At 43.6% G+C, this 18,028-nt stretch overlaps 1 protein-coding gene across 2 annotated transcripts in view; it reads left to right on the forward strand.

Annotated features, from left to right (window-relative positions):
- Positions 1 to 18,028, forward strand: part of HAUS6 (HAUS augmin like complex subunit 6) — a 120,769-nt gene that overhangs the window by 18,510 nt on the left and 84,231 nt on the right. For both annotated transcript variants that reach the window (XM_030194222.1, XM_030194221.1), the window contains exons 5-7: positions 1,443 to 1,590; positions 11,806 to 11,871; positions 12,431 to 12,482. In XM_030194222.1, the coding sequence (XP_030050082.1) occupies positions 1,443 to 1,590; positions 11,806 to 11,871; positions 12,431 to 12,482 (266 nt within the window). The remainder of the gene's footprint in view (positions 1 to 1,442; positions 1,591 to 11,805; positions 11,872 to 12,430; positions 12,483 to 18,028) is intronic.

Genomic DNA, 18,028 nt, shown 5'->3' on the forward strand with positions numbered 1-18,028 from the left:
TCCATCTACCAGCAGGTGGAGATAGAGATTACAAAGCTGAAGGCAGTGATACCAGATGGCCAGCTCCTTCTTCACTTCAGTATATCTCTCTTTCCAGCAGGTGGTGGACGGCAATTCAGCAGCTCCTGGATTTGTATGTTGGGGATAATCCTGGGTCCTGTGGGCCAGTTGAGTTTAGGGGTATTTGGCTGGTAGTGCCGACTTTGGGGGCATACTCGGTCTTCTGGGTCCCTGCTTCACCCTTTCCCCCCCTTACCTTCTGCTCTTCAGAGCTCTAGCCTTCCTCACCAGTTAAAAAAAAAAAAAAAAGGCAAGTCAGCTCCTTTGCCTTTATTCGGTGTTAAAAAAAAGAAGTATCGGAGATTTCTGACAGGACTGGACAGTACAGGGTTTCCCTGTCTTAGTGATGTGCTTTCAGTCTGTGTTCTGCCTTTCTCTTTTTCGGCGTGGGGGTACCATGTTTTAGTTTTCGCGGTGCAGGCATTTGAAAATTATTCCCGCTGCAGTAGCAGACGCTTTGCGGCGGGACTCTGTGTGGTGTCTTGTTCAAGTGCTGGGGAGGGAAGTGGTCAAGTTTCCCTTCCTGAGCAGCCTTTTTCCCACGCTGAAGTGGTGGGAACGCGTGCCGTTTTGCCAACGTGGTCCCTTCTCTCCTGATGTCGGCTCCTGACGTTTCCTGCCCTGCGGCCTGGATATGTTCGTTGGGGGGGGGGGGGGGGGGGGGGGCGGTGTAGGGACTGGTTAAAGGGACCTCCTTTTTTTTCTCTCCAGATTTTGGTTTTCCTGTGCACCAGGCCTTTCTTCTTAAGAGGGCCTGGCCTCAGCAGCCATTTTCCTCCTTTCCTTTTCCCCATGGGGGGCTTGCATTAGTACTTCAGATTCCTATTGAGGATCTGGTTTTGATATGATGTCAAGCTGTTTCTCCTTGCTAAAGACAAGAATGAATTCACACACCATAAAGATACTACACAAACCCTGGCTTAGGAGTGAGATTCATTCCTATTTGGCTAAATTGCTCTAAGGGAAACAAAGAGGATACCTCTGTGGGAGAGTATTTTAGGGCCCGAGCTCTGCATCACTAAGAAGAAATTTTAAAACAATCCAGGAACATAAGACCTTTGAAGTTAATCTGATAAAATGTTTTGACACCAACGAGAGAGGGCATAACAGATCTGGGTTTCCTATCACATAAACCAAAAATTTATGCTACCTTGTAACCTTCTGATCACCTATCTCTTCCCCCGTTCTTTTTCCTTGGAGATTGGCATTGGAAATCTTTTATTTTACTTATATATTCTGATATTGTCATCTTTTGCTCATATTATCCTGACCTGTGAAGAAGGCTTTGGCTTTTGCAAAGTAGTCAAATGTATCGTTTTATTTTCTTGTTTTGTTTTATTTCTATTTATGACTTAAACTGCTCCTACGTTTTGATTTGTTAGGAGGCAATGCCTGTTTCTATGATTCTTTGAATTCAAAGCCTCAAGACCTGCAGAAGGCACTTGCAAGAAATAAAGTGGCACACAATAGATTTTTGCAAGTCATCCAGAGAGAAGATACTGTTATTCAAGAGTATCAGCAAAAAGCACAGTAAGTAGCACATATTATGGAATGGAGTGAATTGCATACTTAAAAGAACACGTAAGCTTGGTATAAAAACTTTGTCCTCCCAGTTTCTAAAGATTCATTATTGTGGAATTTCATAATTCCTCAATATATGGGTAATCTCATGCATAGGAGCCATTGCTATTGGTGCTGTGGGTGAGCACCCCCAATATTGAACAAACTCCTTGACTATGTCCAGGGAGAGGTAATTTCTGTTGGGGTTAGCACCCCCAATATTTGTGAAATGTTGGCTCCTATGATCTGATGTATCTTATTATACCATTTAAGTTCAAGTACTTTTTAAAAACAAATGGGCAAAATATAGTATAAAAAATGAATGAACTAGTGCTTTAACTTATCCAGGGATACATTTTGCCAGTATTGCATGCCTTTGATGTACAATACTTTGAAAGCAAAAATGACACCAGGGTTATTCTGTTTGGTAGGGAGAGGATAAGAAATGCCCCAAACCAATGGTATATGATGTAGCATACACTTGTATAAATTATATACATCTAATTCTGTGTGCTGCTGTTTTATAGTGATGTGCACTTAAAAATTGGGAAGTTGGGGAAAATTGGAATTTTTTTGAATATTTTTGAAATGTATACAATGCTTGTTTCTACATAATCAAAAGGAAAAACAAACCCAGTAATATTTAAACTTGTGCAACAAGCAACAAATCCAGTGATTTGCCAAACACATTTTCCAAAACATAACATAGTACACTTGATCTAACTTTTCTTCTGTTCCCATCTGCCCGTTTCCCACTTCCCCTCCCTCTACCTCTATATCTACAGATGCATAGGTGTCTTCATTCCAGGAATGCTTCTGTATTTACTTTCTCTTTCATTACTGTTTTTAAGATACAAAATTAACTGTATTGTTGCCTGACAGCGCAAGTGTTATGTGTTTGATGTGAAACAGAGAAAATGAGAAGTGAAGTTTACTGTGCTTAGTTCCATAGGTTTCTATGGAACTTTGGAAGGCTAAGTGCTTTGAAAATGAGCCCCTCATTTTCCTTAGCATCAACAGCAGATGAATACAGGAACTGGTGGGTTGTATCCGCCTACCAGCAGTTGGAGATAGAGAACACTGAAAGCAGTGACACTGAACACCCAGCTCCTTGTCTCCACGGTATATCTCTATCTCCAGCAGGTGGTGGATGGATTCTTCCCAGCTCCTGGATTCTTGGGGAGCTTCTGGGCCTTTTGGCCAGTTGAGTGTGGGGGCATCTGGCTAAGGGTGCCGGTCTTGAGGACGTACAGGTCCCTGTCCTACCCCGACACAACTGCTTTGGCAGATACCACTTCCAAAGACTGTCTCAATACGTTTCTTTTCAAAGGGAGACGGTTTGGAGAGGAGCGACAAAATCTAGCTAAAGATCTGAATATGTGGCTCGTGCTTCTTTTCAGCTCAAAATGAGTGACCTGAAGGTACAGGAGGCATTTTCCTGTCCCTGGAGGACTTAAAATCTAAGTTTGTACCTGAGGCAATGGGGCTTAGGTGCTACAGCCCCCTTGTTCATAGGACCAACTGCTGTGCTCTTTTTCTGTGACCTCCCATCACTAATAGGGCTTGAAGAGGATAGAAGGCCACCTGTGTTTGGTCATCTTGGTTGCCCTGAACTGGTCCATGAGGCTTTGATATGCTGATATAGAATGACTTGGAGTAGAGGGAAACTCTTCATTTTCCCTCTCTTCAAGATGCTGGTATATCAAGGTCTGTTCCGTATTGACAGTGTGATTGATTTTGTCTTGGGTTGGCCTTCACAAGGATAACATTACACAAGAGATGTTCTTCCCCAGTGGTGACTTCTCATTTCCTGGTGTCTGAGGAAGAATTTGATTGAGACAGGGTCATCTTGTGATTTATAATTTTCAAGTTTGGCATTTGTTTTACTTTGAATTAGTGTGCTAGCAAGCTGCTTGGTTACATTGTTTTTTTGTTTTTTAATGTGAAGAAGTCATTAAGAAATATGGGGCTCATTAAAAAAAAAAACCAACACGCTCCCAAATGTGTGCCCTATTTTTAGCCAAACTTTGAAGCCTAGGTTTTCAGCTGAAAACTCATTTTAATTTTGAAGTTCAGTATATGTTTATACATTTAGGACCTCCCTTCATTTGCATAGAAATATGAGCCTTGTGCTGAACTCCAAATTTTTTTTCCCTGCTCTGAATTCACCTCTGTTGTCATCCACTTTATTGTGTTCCTAAATTTGGGAGTTTAGTAAAATTTTGAGTATAAATTTAGGTACTCAATCCTTGTAAATGTTCAAAGAGGCCAATTTGGGAGCATAACTCGTAGTATACATCCTTTGAATATCGGTTCTATTGTTTTTTTCCTGCCATGTCAGAACAGAGACATGATTCCACATATCTGATCTGGTCTGAGAGAATTCAAAGAAAGGAGCTCAACAAATAAGTTCAAACATTTTCTTTACATGAACCCTACTTTTGAAATTCTCCCCCCCCCCCCCCCCCCCCCCCACCACACACATACACACACTCAGGTGATAGTGTATATGCTGCTCATACCTTGTGTACTTTTCTCCGAGGACAAGCAGGCTTGCTTATACTCACATGTGGGTAGACACCAGCCTGCGTCGCCCGGCTCGGCAAATATGCTATAGAAAAATCCAGGGCTTTTAGGAGCACGCGAGCGCCTTCCCACCTGCTGTGTGAATGTGCCGGCTTAGTTTCGTTTTTCTTGTGAGAAGCAGCTGCTTTTCTGCTCGATCATATGCCAGGTTAGAGCGATTTTTGAGTGCCTTTCGGCGGTTTTTCTACCTTGTTTTTCTTTTTTTTTCTTTTTTTTTTTGTCTCTTTAAAAAAAAAAAAAAAAAGCGCCTTTATTTTCTTAGACTTTTGACCCGCTAAGTTTCCTTTCTTTTTTCGACAAAGGCCATTTTCAGGTCTGCCCGGTCAGGTCTCTCTTGTGCCTTTCCCTTTTTTCAAGCACCATTGTGACTTTTAATTTGACCGAAGCAATTTTTCTTTCCATGTCCAGAAGACTCCCAGTGGCTTCAAGTGTTGTACCTAGTGCAACCGGACCATCTCGGGGAAAGGACACCCATTCTTGGTGTCTTCAGTGCCTTGGGCCTCACCATAGGCCTGGCAACTGTGTTCTTTGTTTTTATATGAAGAAAAGGACCCAGGTTTCCCAGGAAGCTCAACGCGAGAAATTTTTTGGAGCCCAGTCTGGTTCTTCTACGTCAGCATCGGCATCGAGGTTGGAGGCATCGACATCGACTGTTGCACCGACATTGGGAGTCACGGTAGGAATGGCAACTTTGAGACCCTGAGACACTGGGAGCAGTGAGGCGTTGTGGGTCTCCAGCTGTCTTGAGGCTTCCTGCTATGCAGGCCCCCCTGGGACCGTCCGTCGTCGAACCCGACCCTGAGTCGATGGGAGGATTCGATGTCATCCTCAGCACCGAGGAGCATGGGTGACGTGCATCGGGTGAAGGCCAAGAAGGACCGTTGCCGATCTCCATCGACACTTGGTACTGAGAGATTCGGCACCCGAGAAGCATCTATGCTGGGAGGACTGCTCCCCCTCCATCGAGAAGATGTCGATGCATGAGTCTCCAAGCAGTCAAGGTCCTGCTCCCGCACCAGCCCAGGCGATTCTGCAGCCTGCGCCCAACCGACATCTCAGTATTTTCCGTCGGCGGAACCTCAACGAGTATATCCAGGCCTTGCTCCCAGAGTTTTTGGACGTGTATTGTAATCAGGGGTGCTTGCATCTGCCATACTTCCCATTGCGGCCCTGCCTGGCCCTCAGCCCGCAGTGAAGCCTCTAACGTTGGTGGAGGAAGCTTCGCCGGAGTCGAGAAGAGAGCCAGTTTCTCTGTGCCGCTCTTGAAGACATGGCTCCTCGGCATTGAGGCGGGTCCAGTCACTGACATCCCTTAGGGAGGTGCTATCCGACACCAAGGAGGAGCACATGGGAATCAGAAGAGGATCTCAGGTACCTTTCCTCCGATGAGTCCTATGGGATTCCTTCTGAGCCCTCCCCTCCACCTGAGAGGAGACTGTCTCCACCTGAGAATCTCTCTTTCACATCTTTTGTATTGGAAATTTCTGAGGCCATTCCATTCCACGTAGAAGTGGAGGAAGAACCCAGGGCCAAGATGCCCGTGGTCCTGGACTACAGCTCTCCTCCTAAGGAGGCAGAGACAGCTTCTCTCCATGAGGTATTGAAGGCAGTCCTCATTCGGAACTGGGCGTCTCCTCTGTCCTTGTGGCCCCCAAGAAAATTGACACCCAGTATCGGATCCACCGGAAATCTGGCTTTGTGAGATCTTAGTTACCTCATGACTCTATGGTGGTGGACTCCTCTCTGAAGAGAGCCATGCGTACTAGGGACTATTCCTCGGCTCCCCTAGGCAGAGAAGCTAGGACCCTGGGCTCTTTTGGGAAGAAGACATATCAGGCCTCTATGCTCATCACCCGTATCCAGTCATACCAGCTGTTCACGAGCATGTACTTGTGGAACTCTGTGCGGCAGCTGTCAGACTTAGTCAATGCACTCCCTCTGGAGAAGGCCGAGCCGTTTCGCCAGTTGGTCAACAGCAGAAGGCATGTCGTAAGTTCTTGGCCAGGGACACATTTGACGTGGCATCCAGGATCTGTGCCCAAGGTATAGCAATGCACAGATTCTCATGGCTGCATGTTTCTGACCTGGAACATTCTGTTCAGCAGAGATTAGCGGATGCTGTTTGCTGGGGGTGTACTAGGCTACGTGTTTTGTTGCTATTCTCTAAACATATAACATATTACAGAAAAATTGTACAGGAAGTAGAGAAAAAAAGTATTTTTATTACTCATCAGCACAGCATCAGATATCCGTTGCAAGTTGTGGAAAAATAATAAACTTACTAAATCTAACATCAGTAGCTCTGGTACTTATTAATAATCAGGCTAATTATAGAAAGAAGAGAAAAAGGAGGAAAGAAAGTTTATTCCTCATATAAAGGTCACAGAACAGAGAGAAAGAAGAGACAGTAAGAAAGAAAGATTCTTAGTTGTAAAGAATTAGTTCTTACGAGGGGGGGGGGGGATACCCCCCCTTCGGGAAAATAGGCCATGGGAGGATCTGAAACTCTCATACCGGCATGGCTAGTTTTCAGAGTTTCTTTGTCTGCAGCATGCTTTTATAGGCCTGTAGTGAGCACTCACTTCTCCTCTATCCTGGACCAATCATAGGTGCTGCATATGTGCTGGAGACTTGTAATTGGGTCTTTCATATGTGCTGGAGGCTTGCAATTGGTGTCCTTGCCACACCTCTTCTTAGTAAATTACATTTGTAACAAGTTATACCAGGTAGCTGAGTTGCCTTAGCAACGGGAAGCCCCATCAGAGTCTGTGACCAGCCAGAAATTCCATCATAAGGCTGGTAGTAAAGAAAGATGGGGGATGGGATATTGGATGGGAAATAGTGCTGCATACCTGAAGTAGAACATTATAGCTAAAAATTATAGGGGGATAACCTTTTTGGAGAGAAGATTGAAGAGGTTCCTGACCAAGAAACATACCGATACTATATCGTCTCTCTCCTGTCGGACGTCTTCTGCAACTGCCTCCTCATCCAGGAGGTATTTTGGCAAGTCGTGGAGTGCTCCCTATTACTGCTGTAGGCATAGGTACACTCCCAAGGCCCCTGCCGCTCTCCAGCAAAAGCAAAGGACGAGCTTTTGACTGGCTCCAGCAGAGCATAGCTGCAGTCAAATTGTCCATCTCGGACGACTTGCTAGTTGGGGGGGGGGAAGTTAAAGGTTTTTTCACCATAGATGTGCTCTTATAATCTCCAACCGGTGGGTTCTTCAAATAGTCCAACTTGGATACACCTTCAATTTGCTTTCCAAACCTTCAAATTGTCCACTGAGAGCCCATTCATTGAGCTCTCAGCACAAGCAGGAACTTGCAGAGGAACTCTCCGCCCTTCTCAAGGCCCATGCAGTCAAACTTGTTCCACCAGGGGAAAAAGGGCTGGGAATCTATTCCAGGTACTTCCTTGTGCAGAAAAAGACGGGGGATACGTCCCATCCTAGACCTAAGGTCCCTGAACAAATTCCGAGTCTACGAAAAGTTCAGGATGGTTTCCCTAGGCACCCTTCCTCCCATGATTCAGGAAAATGATTGGCTATGCTCTCTTTACTTGAAGGATGCATATACACACATCCCAATACTTCTAGCCCACAGGAAGTATCTTCAGTTTCAGCTGGGAACATATCACTTTCAGTACCGCATGTTGCTGTTTGGCCTCGTGTCAGCTCCCAGGGTCTTTACCAAGTGTCTAGTGGTAGTCCCAGCATCGCTACACAGACTGGGAGTTCATGTGTTACCTTATCTTCTGAGTATGGGGCACCCCCCTCGGTGGATCTTTTTGCCACTCAGATATCAACCACATGGTCCCTTAGTTCTGTTCCTGGCTTCAGGCCCATGACAGGCTAACGTCAGATGCCTTCCTTCTACATTGGGGAACAGTCTTTCTGTATGTATATCCTCCAATACCGCTAGTGTGAAAGACGTTGAAACTCAAGCAAGAATGCAGAACCTTGATTCTGATCGTGCCATTCTGGCCGCAGCAGATATGGTTCCCTCCTCTTCTGGAATTGTCCTCTGAAAAACCGTGGAGATTGGAGTATTTTCTGACCCTCATCATACAGAACGAGGGGTCGCTTCTACATCCCATCTTCCAGTCTCTGGCTCTCATAGCCTGGAAGTTGAGAGCCTAGAATTTGCTTCTTTGGGTCTTTCGGAGGGTGTCTCCTGAGTCTTGCTGGTTTTCAGGAAAGATTCCACTAAGAGATTGTCACCACACCTCTCTCCTGGACAGAGGGCGCCTCCTGCTCTGTCCTGTACAACTTAGCAATCAAATTCAGTACTCCTGGCTTGGTGAGATTTTCTTCAATAACTCCAAAATATGGTCCATTTCCCAACACAACCAGTTTATAAGCACTGCAGTTCTTCCAGTTCCTTTTAAAAGGGGTTTTAAAATTACAGCTTCTCCTTTATAGCTCCGTACAGTCTCTCTGGATCTGGAGCCAAGAGACCCCCCCCCCTGACCCTCTAGGCATTGCCTAGGGCAGCACCCTGCGAGCAACTAACCCCACCCCCTTTCAAAGTTCAATGATTCCCACAGAATGCAGTTCTTCTGTAGATTAAGTCTTTTAAATACCACAGTTCACGGTCTCAAGCTCAAACCTTTTCCTTCACCTATCATACATTCAGAGGTTGAAGGGACCCCCCTCCCTCTACCAGCCTTTAACACCTGGATTCCACCCACATTGGGTCAGGCTTGAGCTGCACAGCACGAATACCAGCTGCAAACACCGCTTCTGCAGTGAGCTTCACCGGGACTCCCCTGTTCAGACGTCCAGAGTTTCTACTATCAAGCACTCTTCCACTTCCCACCCAGGCTAGAAAATAGGGCTGTTATAAATCCCTTCATCCTTTTTCTCTGTACCTGGGCCAGTGCAGAGATATCCATGGGTTCAACCCCGGCTGCTTCTACCCCTTGGGATATCTCCTCCACTCCTCCCTCTGCTTGCCAGTCCATTAGCTCTTCTCCTTGTATATTCCCCAGCTGTTCCAAATCATCCTGATTAGCCTCCCTGAACCAGTCCACACCCTCCTCCCCTGGAGCCTGGGACCTGTAGTTCTTACTCTCCTCCCTAATAGGATCTGGAGTTTTATACAGAGGCTCTTGGGAACTGTAGTCTTCCTCCATCTCAGAGGAAATAAGATGCTTGTATCCCTGAGAAGGGGTGGGCCTTCTACCCTGAGGAACCTGGGACTTGTAGTTTAAATTTTCAGGGGGAAATCTTACCTTCCTGATCCTTTCCCTGGAATCCTCACAAGGTGTTATTCTTTTAAATGGAGGAGGTTTGCTGTCTGTGTGACAGCAAGGCCATAGATCCCCTTTTTTTGTCCTACACACAGACACTGCTTGAATACCTTCTACACTTATCAGAGTCTGGTCTCAAGACCAACTCCATAAGAGTTCACCTTAATGCAATCAGTACTTATCATCAGCATTTAGAAGGTAAGCCTATCTCTGGACAGCCTTTAGTTGTTCGCTTCACGAGAGGTTTACTTTTGTTAAAGCCCCTGTCAAACCTCCACCATTGTCAACGTCATCCTCACCCAGCTGATGAAAGCTGTTTTTGAGCCACTGAAGTACTTTTCTTGGTGGGCTGTTAACTTCAGCTTGTAGGGTCAGTGAACTTCAATCCTTAGTATTGGATGCACCTTATATTAAGTTTAATCATAACAGAGTAGTGTTTTGCACGCACCCTAAGTTCCTGCCGAAGGTGATGTTGGACTTCTGTCTGAACTAGTCGATTGTCTTGCCAACATTCTTTCACCGACCTCATGCCCATCCTGGCAAAAGCAGCTTGCACTCCTTGGACTGCAGGAGAGTGTTGGCCTTTTTACATGGAGCGGATGAAGCCCTTCAGACAGTCAGCCCAGCTTTTTGTTTCTTTTGATCCCAACATGATGGGGGGTCGCCATCAGGAAACGCACCATATCCAGTTGGCTATCGGATTGCATTTCCTTCGCTTATGCCCAAACTGATCTAACTTTGGAGGGTTATGTCATGGCTCATAATGTCAGAACCATGGCTGCGTCAGTAGCCAACTTTAAGCCAGCCTCCATTGAAGAGATTTGCAAGGCTGTGACGTGGTCTTCAGACCACACATTCACATCTTACTGTTGCCATGAGCAGGATACCCGACACAACAGTCGGTTTGGGCAGTCAGTGTTGCAGAATTTGTTTGGGGTCTAGAATCCTATTCTGTTCCAGGCTGCACTCTCATCTAGTTTGTATATAGTTTCAGGTTAATCTGCGTTAAGTCCTCGCCGTTGCAAGGCCCAGTGGACCACTGTTTGTTGTTTTGGGTGAGCTTGGATGCTAGGGATTCCCCACTTGTGAGTATAAGCAAGCCTTCTTGTCCTCAGAGAAAGTAAAAATACCTTCCTGTAGCAGATATTCTCCGAAGACAGCAGTCTTCTTATTCTCACAGTCCTGCCCACCTCCTTATCTTTTTTTATTATTATTTTTTTTGCATTTATATTAAACTAAGCCGGCGTGTTTGCGTGGCAGGCGGGAAGGCACTCACGCATATGTGCTGGAATGTGGCTCGCACTCCATAAAGCTCTGGAATTTTCTCTGGCATATTTTCCGAGCCGGGCGATTCGGGATGGTGCCTACCCACGTGTGAGAATAAGAAGCCTGCTGTCCTCGGAGAATACCTGCTATAGGTAAGTTTCTTCGCTTTATCCACAGAGGACAGGTTGGAAGTATTAGGTCAAAGGAAGGGAAGTATATGTGACTTCATCTTGAAATAATGTATGCTTTTCTTTGCACCAGCAGGTGCAAAATTTGCAAGTCCACAGCAACTTCTGTAGCCATAGTGTAGGTTCTGGCAGATTTTCAAAGGGATGTTCTCCTCTGAAAATAAACTTTCAGGTTTGTGTCCACAGACCTGTAAGCAGCCCATGGTGTGTGAACATCACCCCTATAATTTTATTACAGCACGAGTTTTGATGCTAATTTGCATTTTTTGGTATTTGCATTCTGGAAATATGCCTACCTAAAATTTTACAAATGGCTAATGTTGGTTTACCCATAAAACTCTCAGGGGTCCTTTTATAGAGCGGCGGTAAGCCCAACGCAGACTTACCGCTTGCTCTTTTGGGACTACTGCTGGCCCAACGTGGCTGCTGGCAGTAGTCCTGCCTCCAGCGTGCGCCATTTCCGTGGGAAAAAGAAAATCCCCAGAAATGGCTTGCACGGCGATAACCTGGTGCTAATCGGGCATCGCAGCATGCTGCCTGGTTACTTCCAGGTTAGCGTGGGAGCCCTTATCGCCACCTCAGTGGTTGGTGGTATGGCCATGTGTGCTGTGGACGTTTTTAGCTACTGCAGTAAAAAGGGCCCTGGCGTGTGGGGAAAAACAGCGCCCGCCACTAGCACGGGGCCTTTTTCCCACAGCTTGGTAAAAGGACCCCTCAAATGTGTTAACATTCTGTATGTAGTAGTTTTATATTCCAAGTCACATTATTCTGCAATAAATGTGCTCATCAAGTAAAGAGCAGATTAGGCTTTTGACAGTTGAGCTGTTTTTATCATGAAATCAAAGGTTTACCTGTAAATGTCACCTATTTTCCCCATGCACTTTCTCTGTAGGTTAATGGTTAAACAGATAAGAGAGTTGAGATCTGAACGTGCAGCTCTGCAGAGCCATCTTCAAAAGTACGTACCCAGCTGTAACAAGAGACTTGAGTATAAACTACTTGACATATAGCTAACTTAGGGGCCCTTTTATTAACGGCATTAAGAGCTAATGCAGACTTAGGGCCCTGTTTGCAAATGTGCTTTAGCGTTTGTTAGCCTGCAGTTATTGTGTAGACACCCACAATATTCCTATGGGCACCTACACAGCACGCACTAACAAACGCTAACACACCTTTGTAAATAGGGCCCTTTTGTGGGAAATAAGGCTTACGTTTTTGTGATAAATTGCATGTCAGCACCCGGTAATCGCACCTTATTTTTATTTTTATTTTTTTTGGGGGGGGGGGAGGGAGTCATGAGCAGGGAAGCGTTATCCAGCTAGCACATTTGCATTAGCACATGCTGTCTTACGTGGAGTTAACATGGGAACATTTAGGAGATGGTAAGGGCCCCCGTGTTAAGTTTTTTTTTTTTTTTTTTTTTTTACCAGTAAAATTTAAAAATTGAGTTTGTTTTGAAATCACCTATTTTGATCATGAATGGTGTTTATTTCTTTTTTTTTTCTTTGATGCATTAGATTGGAGGCAAAGGAGGATCATGGCCAGAGTAGAGCAGAGAAGATTCAGAAGGTGAGGATATTTTGAAGAGGATTGGAGAGTAATCATCTCCCTGCAAAGCATAGACTTGTAGTGCTTTGGGTTAAAGCAGCATATAAATGAAATACATTTAAAAACGTTCTGCACTTGAATACCAGATTGAATACAAATTTATATTAAAAATGGCTTTTCCAGTTTGGGGAGTAAACATCTCTTAAAAATTAAAGGTTGTCTAATCTAATCCAGTTTTATATACCACAGAATCTAAAGAGGTCCTAAGCGGTTTACTATAGAGATTACTAACTTTACAAAATCATAAAATACAGTAATTAATAAAATAAAATTAACAATGGGCATTACAATTACAGAAACAAAATTTTTTCAAACAAATAGGTCTTCAAATCTTTTCCAAAAAGAAACATATGATGAATCCAACAAAGTGCCAAAGAAGTTTCAATTTTATTAGAGATTTTATCCCACTCATCAAAATGTGTCTGAGCAGCTCACAAGCTAATATCAGAAAATTAAGGGACAATGCAACCATACATCGTGAACATGACAAAAACAGAAGACCATTCCATATTGAAACGGGAAAAGTAGGAAGATGCTTTTCAGTGCTTACTATATCTTAAACTTATGGGAGAGGGATAAGACAATAAGCAACAACTTCTAGAAAGGTGAAATTCAGTTGATTGACCAGAGAACAAGGCACAGAGCCATAAATGCCTTTGTGAATAAAACATATTTGAAATGGCGAAATAGCAACCTAGCAGCTGTATTATCTTGTTTACCATTCATCATATCTTCAAGCAACTTTTCTTTGCTTGAAGATATGATGAATGGTAGACAAAACTTACAATTCTGTGTGCATGGTTGTAAACTGCAGTATATGGAGATGAGCAGTAATAGAGTTAATCAGTTCTTTGCATGTATACACATAGTTAATCCCTTACCGCTTTCTAAAAGTGAGAAAAAAGTCAAGTGAATGGGAGAACTTTTTGTTCCAAAATTTATCCTTCATTGATTTTTGAGGTCCTATGAGGAAGTTGTAGAAAGGAAAACCTTAAAACATCTCCCCTTTCCTGTCCTTTTTCCAAAGTATACATATTGAGATCTTTAAGTCTGTCCCCATATGCTTTATGATGACCACTGACCATTTTAATAGCCGTCCTCTGGACCAACTCCATCTTATCTTTTTGAAGGTGCTGTCTCCAGAATTGTACACAGTATTCTAAATGAGGTTTCACCAGAGTCTTATACAAGGGCATTATCACCTCCTTTTTCCTACTTGCCATTCTCCTCCCTATACACCCAGGTATCCTTCTAGCTTTCGCCATCACCTTTCTACCTTTTCTGAGATCATCACATATGATCACACGTAAGTCCTGCTTCTCTTTCATGCACAAAAGTTCTTCACTCCCTAAACTGTACTGTTTGCCCTTGAATTGATAGCATGGAATGTTGCTACTATTTAGGTTTCAGCCAGGTACTTGTGACCTGGATTGGCCACTGTTGTTAACAGGATACTGGGCTAGATGGACCATTTGTCTGACCCAGCATGGCTATTATGTTCTTATGTTTGTGGGTGGCTTGAGTCTGCAGAGTCCTATCTGGAGGTTTTCAAATTCCTGACTCTGGTGCTCCACGATTTACTTCTTCCCTCCCTTCACCTCTCCCCTGTTTCCTGTGGAGCTGTCTTTTTCCAGCACAACCACCTTTAAAAAAACAAAAAAGGAAAGAGAATTGATGGAGAGCCTGGGATAGAGTATCAATCTTGATCCTTTCTCATGTGGGGTAAGATTTGTGGAGACTGTGAGCTTCTGAAGAGCAGCCGGCAGTGGTAAGTCCGACTAAAGTTTGACTCAGAAACGCTTGCGATGAAGGGGAGGGATCCATACTCACCGCTTCAGACTGGATGGGGATCACCATTGGGAAATGCAGTCTCTAATTGGCTGGCAGATTGCATTTCTTTCACTTATGTGCAGGTTAGGCTGACCCTGGAAGGGCTCACAATGTCAAAGCCATGGCTGTGTCGGTAGCCCATTTGTGATCAGCCTCCATTGAAGAAATTTGCAAGACTGCAACGTGGTCTTCAGTCCACACGTTCACATCTCATTACCGCCTTGAGCAGAATACCCGATGTGACCATCGGTTTGGGCAGACAGTTTTGCAGAATCTGTTGGGGTCCGGGGTCCAGAATCCAACTCCACCCCTAGGCCTGTTTTATTCTGTTGCAGGCTGCACTCTTTCTCAGTTTGTATATAGTTTCAGGTTTATCTGAGTACTGTCCTCACTGTTGTGAGTCCCAGTTGACCAGTGTTTGTTGTTTTTGGTGAGCCTGGATTCTAGGTATACCCCAATTGTGAGCGTTATGGCCTGCTTGTCCTCAGAGAAAGATACTTAACTGTTGCAGGTATTGTCTGAGGACAGCAGACCTTTTATTCTCACAAAGCCTTCCACCTTCCCTTGGAGTTGTCTCCAATTTTTTCTTTTTGTGCTGTATTTGACTGCGTTAATCGCGCTCTTTGGTGGGTGGGAAGGCACTCACATATGCACAATAGAGCGTGCCTTTTCCTCCACAGAAGCTCTTTTAAAGTTGCGGACCAGGCGATATGGGGTTGCGTTACCCAAATGTGAGAATATAAGGCCTGCTGTCCTCAGACAATACCTGCTAAAGGTAAGTATTTTCGCTTTATCTGTTGTCTATAAATTTTTGAGAGAGAATGAGTTTAAGTGATATAACTTTATAGAGCAATGGAAAATGGATTTTGGGGAAGAACTCAATATGGGGACATGGGAAAACTACTTTTCAAGAAACACAAAAAGCATCAATGTGTTTTAGTCAAAGAAAATGCATATAAGAGAATTTCTCGCTGTGTTTGAGCCCTACCAGACTAAAGGCTGTGTATCCTGCCATGGTGTCTGACTTATGTTCGTGCTGTGGATCTGAGAAAAGTTCCTTTTTTTCATATTTTTTTGGATATGTACTAAAATCCAACATTTTGGTGGGATTGTTCTTCAAAAACTATCATTGGGTTGAGGTGTATAAGCCTGCCTGCTTATTAGGTATTGGCATTGCAAGAGGTGCCTTTCAGCAGCTCAGTGCGACATTGCTGCTCATTAGAAACAGGCAGTTGGTCCTACTTTAGAGGACTGGTTTCTGTGCTTATCAGTGATAGTGGAATTTGAGAGGCTGTGTGATCAACAGAAAAGGCTCTTTGACCCTGCAGCGGAGGAATGGACTCATTTGGAGCGATTGCTTGGGGGGAGGGGAATAGGTAACACTGATTATTAACAGGTTGGCTTGAAGGAACCACTAACTGACCTGACATAGTGGTGGTTAATGATGAGGGGTTTGGGAAGAGGGAGGGATGGGGAGGTGACCTTTATGGTGGAGTTTGTCGTTCGTTTTTTATAATGGTGCTTTTATGGTCTTGTCACTTTTTCTTTATTACACCAAAACTTTAATAAAAATTTATTGAAACTAACAACAACAACAAATTGTTAAAAACCCCACCCTTCTCCTCCGTGTAATAGTACCAATGTGCTGAAAAAGCCTCCCCAGACAAAACATCCCTATCTACATCTGACTTACTAATATTAGTGTGCTGAAAAAAATCTTCCCCAACCAAAACATGTTACAAACCCAGCCCTTCATCCTGTTTAATGATATCAATGTGCTGAAATAAATCCTACCTGAACATATTACAAACTCTGCCCGCTGCACCATCTGTCTTCCACTCCATAGATTCGGCTTGCCTAGGTAACAGTTGTGAAAATGAAAATACATGCAACTGTCTCTGCGTTACTTTACTGATTCTGCATTGTTCCACTAATTGATATGGGCGCGTTATAGAATTTGGTTCCTACATAGATACGTCATTTCTGTGCATTATATCACTTTGGTTGTTAATATGTGTGGGTGCGTTATCTGTGTGAAAATATTGTATTCATTCAGTGGAAAAAATATTTTCTCTTATTCATTTTTAAAGTATTACCATATAGCTTCCTGGAGTGTCCCCTAGTCCTTGTACTTTTTTTGAAAGAATAAACAGTTGATTCACATTTACTCATTCTGCTCCACTCAGGAGTTTTGTAGACCTTTATCATATTCTCCCTCAGCCTTGCCTTTTCCAAGCTGAAGAGCCCTAACCTCTTAACTCTATCCTCATCGAGAGGACTTTCATCCCTTAGTTTGCCCTTCTTTGAACCTTTTCTAATTCTTCTGTATCTTTTTTGAGATACGTTGATCAGATACATCATTCCATGGTGTGACCTCAAGATGTACAGAGGCATAATATTCTTTTCTTATTTCTGTTCCTTTCCTAATAATTCTTAGCATTCTGATTGTTTTTTTAGCTGCTTTTAGCCGCTTTTGCGCACTGAGCAGATTTCCACATATTATCCATGATGACATCCAATCAAAGAACATATTGCGTTCAAAATCTGCACCCTAGTTCACAAGATCATCTACGGCAATGCCCCGGGATACATGATAAACCTCATAGACCTACCAACCAGAAACACAACAAAATCAACACGAACATACCTAAATCTCCACTACCCAAGCTGCAAAGGATTTAAATACAAATTAACCTATGCATCCAGCTTCTCTTATATAAGCACACAACTATGGAACGAGCTTCCGACTGCTGTGAAAACAACATACGACCACCTAATCTTCCGGAAACTCCTAAAGACTTACCTGTTCAAAAAGGCATACTCAAATGACTCAACCTAAATGCCTAAACCTGCAACACAACAATATAAACGTTCATATTGGACATAACCTACTCTTTCCCTTGACCCCCAATATGTCTATGAATTCCGATCATCAGTCTGTTATAACCTCACTTTGTATTTGTTCATGCCATTATTGGCGACTGCCACTACTGCACTATGTAAGCCACATTGAGCCTGCAAATAGGTGGGAAAATGTGGGATACAAATGCAACAAATAAGTAAATAAAACTATCTTTATCTTAGATGGTGACTCCTAAAGTGGAATTTAGCATTAAGTAATTATGATTTGGATTATTCTTCCCAATGTGCATCACTTTGCATTTGTCCATATTAAATTTCATCTGCCAGTTGGATCACCAGCCTTCCAATTTCCAAAGGTTCTCCTGCAATTTCTCAGTCTGCAGGCGATTTAACAGCTTTGAATAGGTGTGTGTCATCTGCAGTTTTAATCACCTCACTTGTTCCCATTTATTTATTTATTTTAGTGCATTTGTATCCCACATTTTCCCACCTATTTGCAGGCTCAATGTGGCTTACATGATTATGTTAACATTGTCATATCAGGATATCAGGTACAGTAGAATTGTGCATAGTATAAGTAAGGGAGATAAGTACATAAGTAATGCCACACTGGGAAAAGACCAAGGGTCCATCGAGCCCAGCATCCTGTCCACGACAGCGGCCAATCCAAGCCAAGGGCACCTGGTGAGCTTCCCATTTATAAATGTGTTAAATAGCACCGGTTCCAGTACAGATCTCTGCAGCACTCTACTACTCACCTTCCTCCATTTAATGGTCATTTAATCTCACCCTCTGTTTTCTTTTTTTAATCAGCT

Source organism: Microcaecilia unicolor, chromosome 2 (genome assembly GCF_901765095.1).
Source record: "Microcaecilia unicolor chromosome 2, aMicUni1.1, whole genome shotgun sequence".
Classification (NCBI taxonomy): Eukaryota; Metazoa; Chordata; class Amphibia; order Gymnophiona; family Siphonopidae; genus Microcaecilia; species Microcaecilia unicolor.